The sequence below is a fragment of the Danio rerio genome, chromosome 6 (assembly GCF_052040795.2).
Source record: "Danio rerio strain M-AB ecotype USA chromosome 6, GRCz13ab, whole genome shotgun sequence".
Taxonomy (NCBI): Eukaryota; Metazoa; Chordata; class Actinopteri; order Cypriniformes; family Danionidae; genus Danio; species Danio rerio.
In genome coordinates this window covers 20,595,001-20,600,772 of record NC_141026.1, presented here as the reverse complement: position 1 = coordinate 20,600,772, position 5,772 = coordinate 20,595,001, and the positions used below count along the sequence as shown (strand labels likewise).

Here is a 5,772-nt window from a genome sequence, read left to right as displayed (position 1 = left end):
TTAGTTAATTAATATAGACATATAAATGTGTATGTGGGATTTTAATGACAATAAGACAAGTGCAATGTTTAAATGCAGAGAAAGCTTAAGACAGATTTATTATTGATTTCATTTTACACCAAGGAGAGAAAGAAAGTGTGAAAATGCACTCCTTTGTAAGGCAGCACATAAAAAAATGTAATATCTGCAAGTAATTGTAAAATTATGAACAAACAATGAAGGTACATCAATTAAGCCAGAAATACTTAAGCATGGCCTCCTCAATCGTAAAAAAGCCACTGCTTACATGACCATTGCTTAAGAGCAGTTGGCCCCTTCTGACTGGTCCATAAAAATAATACAATGCAACGCCATGCCATTGGTCCAGGTGTTAGCCAAATTGAAGTCGCTCTCCCATATTTACACACTAATGCAGGTCCTCGAGATGTGATGCGAAGCTTGACGAATCTAAAGACAAGGAGGGGCAGGCGTCAGTCAATACAGCATTCTGCTTTTCAAAAGAGATTTTTTTTGGCTCGTGTTTCCCTTGAGCAAAATTGTACACATGGTGAAAAAGACAATTGCTTAACAATTATTACGTCTTTATTTTCTGACAGGCCAATTCCAAAAGTTTTACAAATCATATTCCTGTTTTAAGGAATTTCTCCAATAAATATGTCAGTGAACAGTCAAATAACGGATAATTAGCATGTTAGTACAAGAAAAGGAACAAAACTGTAAACATGGTCAATCAGTGACCTTTGTCTTGCATTACAGAAAAAAATCTGAAATATATATTTTTATATTTTTGCTGGCAACAAACATTTTGAAATTTTTTACATAAATAATATCTCGAAAAATAAAACTTATACACTAAATTAAACTGTTAGCTTTGCATCTCAAGCTTAAAGGCATGCGAATTTTGCATTTCATGTATTCATCCATGTCGTTTTACTGTCTGTTAAATCACCTGTTTAAAAAACTAATTTCCATTCTCTGTGTAGAACGCAGTCCACACTCTGAGAAAGGTTTAAATGAATATGTAAATGTGCTGCACACTCAAAAATAAACAAACAAAAAAGTCCATCTTCACAAAACAGCAGTTAGTAAAACATCTGATCACATCAATGATGTTTGCATAATCTCTGCAATTCCCTGCCATCTTGTTGACATGACAATTTCAATTAATCCGTTATGATGGTATGCTTGTAAAGCTCTTTGCATGCCACACTGACATCAAATCTCTGCACTCAGCATCATCACAAATAATGTATAAGCTTTCGTTTCATGTGTCATAGAATGGAAGAGAAGCTCTTAGTGTAACGCCAAGTTCACATTACAGGATTTTAAGCCTGATTTGCTAGTTAATGAGCTCACCGACAGATCGGGCTGTGATTGCAAAAAAAATCTTTGGGGTACAGGCAGATCTCAGCAGTCTTTATGTGCGAACTACTAAACGACACATCAAAGAGGCTCGCTGATGTATCGCCAACACCTCGCAGACAAAAATCCAATATCTAGCATGCTAAATATTCCAGACCAGTTAGTCGACTCAACCCCACATAGGGCCAGATGTAGTGACCAGCTGCAGGCAATAAGGGAGCAAGTCATGGGCTGAATAACCACTGTGTTCAGGAGCACAGCAGAAATATCTGTGGTTGGTCAGGAGATTTAACATAACCACTTTTACTTTATGCCCCAGTACTGTAGAGCATTCATTTTAAAGTGGACTACTGAGTCTTTACTTTTATTATTAGTTAATGGACCCCTAGCTACACCAAGCTTAAGTCAGATGACTCGACTCAAGTCTGACATGCAACATTTCAGGAACTACAATGAATGTCATGGAGTAATTATTTTATAGTCAATTTTACTAATATCTGTAAAGATTACTGAATTTAATGTTATAATTTGTCCTTGGTTGATCCATTCTACCGTTTTTTCTCGGTAGAATGATATTATTGAACATGTCTTGTAAGCAGATTTTCTATTGGGAATATTATAATATAACAGTTGGCGTAGCTTGAAAAGACATGACCAGAGTTGTTTATTTTTGAGCCCTGTCTGTCAAGTCAAGAATCTCAGCTTATTACATGCTAACCTTGCACATGATAAAATCTTGATGAGAATTTATGAGCTGACACGTCCATCTGAGCAGGCTCTCTTGCTCCTTGTTAATAATGCTAATTTTAACTGAATAATGTGACCTGTTAAACATTTAATATATGATTTAAGTCATAATAAATGCTTTTTCTTTCAAGCTATTTTCAAAATACTTTCTGTGGAGGAAAGAAATGTGCTATGACAGTAATTATCCTGTTAGAAAAGAGAAAACATCACAAAGATGTCAGCAATTGCGCAACAGAAAAGTAAAAAAAATCAGAAAAGAAGTAGGCCTGTCCATAAAACAATAACAAAAAATGCTATAGAATTATTAAATGAAATATATTACGACAATATAATGCAAGAATATGCTTTTCTTTGGACTATTGTCAAATAAGCAAGTAAAAGTGAAGTAAAAAACAAAAAATTACATGTTTTTGAAATGTTATTAATGCATGTTGAAGGAACTGTGATGTTTATTTTTTTATTATGAATATTATTTAATTATCATTATTAGTTATAATTGTAGTTCTTATAAAGAAAACTCAGCAAAAATCGATATTGGCATGTCACACTTACCAAAAAATCTAAATCAGTCAAGAAAATTGCAGTAAGTGCACCTCTATTTGTGTGGGAGCTAAATAGCAGCCAGCTTATACTGTATAATAGTAAGCTAACATGGAGACAGTGAAGAAATCACTCCATCATTTGTAGTCATACAAGTTAGACAAGAATACGGTCACTGTGAATTTGATCTCTTCAACACAGTAAATTGAAACACTGTTGCCTGAAGCAGGTGGCACACCAGATGCTCTACAGCTCATCGCTAAGCAATGCAAAAAGACTCAGAATGGTGGTGCCAGTCAAAAAAATGCTATACAGATGTCTGAATACCGCAGCCGTATCCCTTCTATACTTTACCATATGTTATGGGCTTCACAGACAGGATGTTTACAGAATGTGTGAGATGAACTGTGCATATTGTGCTTCCACCACAGAAAAGATTATTAAGCTTCGTAACTCTTTACTGGACTGTTAAATTATAACATTTCAAATTATATTTTGCTGAAATTAACTAAATGATTCTGCAAAAGATCTGCTTGTTTTGGAGAATAATTCTTTTCACTTTATAAATAAATGTATCAAATTTTTTGTTTTAATCTCCATTTAGTTTAGTAATTTGACTTGTCTTGGATCTTATCAGTACTTGGTTTGTGTGAACCCCTGACTTTACTTGCCTTATTTGTCTAAACTGTGACTTAACACTTGATGTTAAAACCCTTGAGATTTGCCACATTTGACTTGTCCCCCACTTGTCTGGTAAAAGTAGACTTTTCATAACATGGCTTTAATTTCTATAATGGCTTTCCAAAGTTTTCAATGGATTTTGGTTGAATCAATCCAAATTGATTCAACATTCCTTTCATTCACAACAGCATCTTCTTTCTATGTATCATTTTAGAAACGGTTAAGCATTTCTTTGGAATTTATCCTTGTAAGCTAAAAGCAACTTAAGTATCATGATATACCAAAGCAGGACATTCCACAATACGGAAAGTAAGAGCAAGTTAGGCAGCACACCCGCTCCTGCCCTTGCTTGATGAAAGACACAGTCTCCACGGTAAAGGATATCCAGCTCTCACCATTTCTTGTTCCGTGGTTTCAGTTCCTCAGCTGCATTCCGCAAGAAGATGTAATTCTTTTTCTGGGGATTGTAATATTCATGTCCCTGTTAAAAAAGCAAAAGAAATAAAAGCACAGATCAATAGAAGTACACATATAAAACAGTTACAACGATATGCAAACTTCAATAAACTTGTTTCCATTATATTAGCAATATTTTTGCAGCATTTTTTGTGTGGACAAAAAGCTATAGCAAAAATACACTTTTCTGTTAACCAATGTATACATTTCCCAGTGTCAAAAACTGTTATACTTGTGAGCAGCCACAGGAGGTTATAAACATACAATTTTACAAAGGACATGTGGATTCAGATGAGGAGTTGCTTTGATTCTTTATCCTTTAATATAATAGCATGTGTGTTTACAACTTTCTGATATATATATATATATATATATATATATATATATATATATATATATATATATATATATATATATATATATATATCAATGGATTTTGGTTGAGTCAATCCAAATTGATTCAACATTCCTTTCATTCACAACAGCATCTTCTTTCTATGTATCATTTTAGAAACGGTTAAGCATTTCTTTGGAATTTATCCTTGTAAGCTAAAAGCAACTTAAGTATCATGATATACCAAAGCAGGACATTCCACAATACGGAAAGTCAGAGCAAGTTATCATATTAACAAATAACATAGCTGATAACACAGCTGATAAATATATACAAATATTGTACCTTGGACCAGTCATAACTTGATGCATAGGCAAATATATTCCCATTGTGATTGAAGCAACAAGCTGTTATTGGTTGATCTAATTGTTCAGAAGTCTTCAGCTTAGTACGGGCATCTTTATCCCAGAAACTGAAGCGCCCATCAGAGCCTACTGTCGCCAGTGTGCCATGGACAGGGTGAAAGGAGATAGCATTCACCTACAACAAAGAAAAGAAAAACAAGTAGACTGTTTCTGTTTGCTAAACAACAAAAAAATGCAGCATAAAGTTTGTACAAATTATGTTTTACTTGCTTTTGTCTTCATTATTCCAACACTGGTCAGGCTCAGAATACATTCAGTCCCTAAGCAATCCATTGCGTTTCAAAAATTGACAAAACCTAGAACACTCACAGCATAGATATCTTGGGGTGTGGCAGTATTGGTTCCATTGGACCTGTGGCACTTAAAGGTGAAATTGTCCTTGGCTCTGGGTAAAAAGACATATTAGATGTTCAATTTACAGACCAGCCACAAATTACTTGAGATTGGAAAATAGGTTAAATATAAACTCACGGGTTAGGTGGATTTATGTAATGAATGGCAACTCGTCCCTCAATGCTGCCCAGGGCAAATCCAGTAGGCTTACTCTGTTTGTCCTTAAAGATAGCCACACAGCGGTGCTGTTGAACAGAACACACAAGTGACATACAGCCAACATATTTGCAACAGCATTTGCAGAGCTGGAAAATCCATCACATTGCCACAAAACACAAAGATTTTTAATGTTAACATGACAAATGATTATATATTGACCTGATGCTTAAGAGGTGACTCTATACGTCGAAACTCTGAAGGCTGATTTTCCAACTGATAAACAATAAGACCACGTTCCGCAGTGGCTACAACAGCCATGGGATATACCTAGAAAATACAATCCAAAAACAAAAATACAAATCAAATTTCAGAAAAAAATATTTTAGATATCATGTACTGCCTAAGGACAATGTCACAGTACAGATAATAAGGAAGAGATGTAATTTTCTTAACAAGTACACACACTAAACTAAGTAATTATCCAAACTAGGCAAATGAATTCAACAATAAAAAAAATAATAATAAATTAATTTACCACATCGGCACAATAACACCTCTCTGGCATCTGGAGGGACATCATTGGGTTTGGGGAACGTGTATCCCAAAACTGTCAAGAAAAATAAACAATTATGATATTACAGAAACAGTTGTTAACCTACTCTAGACTAAGGCTACAATAGAATTGCTGTTAGGTCATTAGGTCATCTCATGACCATGATTGCTGTCTTAATCTAA

At 34.5% G+C, this 5,772-nt stretch overlaps 1 protein-coding gene across 2 annotated transcripts in view; it reads right to left on the bottom strand.

Moving 5' to 3' along the window:
- Positions 1–67: 67 nt before the first annotated feature.
- rae1 (ribonucleic acid export 1) overlaps positions 68–5,772 on the bottom strand; it is a 7,475-nt gene continuing 1,770 nt past the window's right edge. The window contains 7 exon segments of one of the 2 annotated variants that reach the window (NM_200998.1): positions 68–447; positions 3,726–3,811; positions 4,466–4,660; positions 4,855–4,930; positions 5,017–5,123; positions 5,257–5,364; positions 5,573–5,644. In NM_200998.1, the coding sequence (NP_957292.1) occupies position 447; positions 3,726–3,811; positions 4,466–4,660; positions 4,855–4,930; positions 5,017–5,123; positions 5,257–5,364; positions 5,573–5,644 (645 nt within the window). In that variant the 3' untranslated portion in view covers positions 68–446. 2 annotated transcript variants of the gene reach the window in all.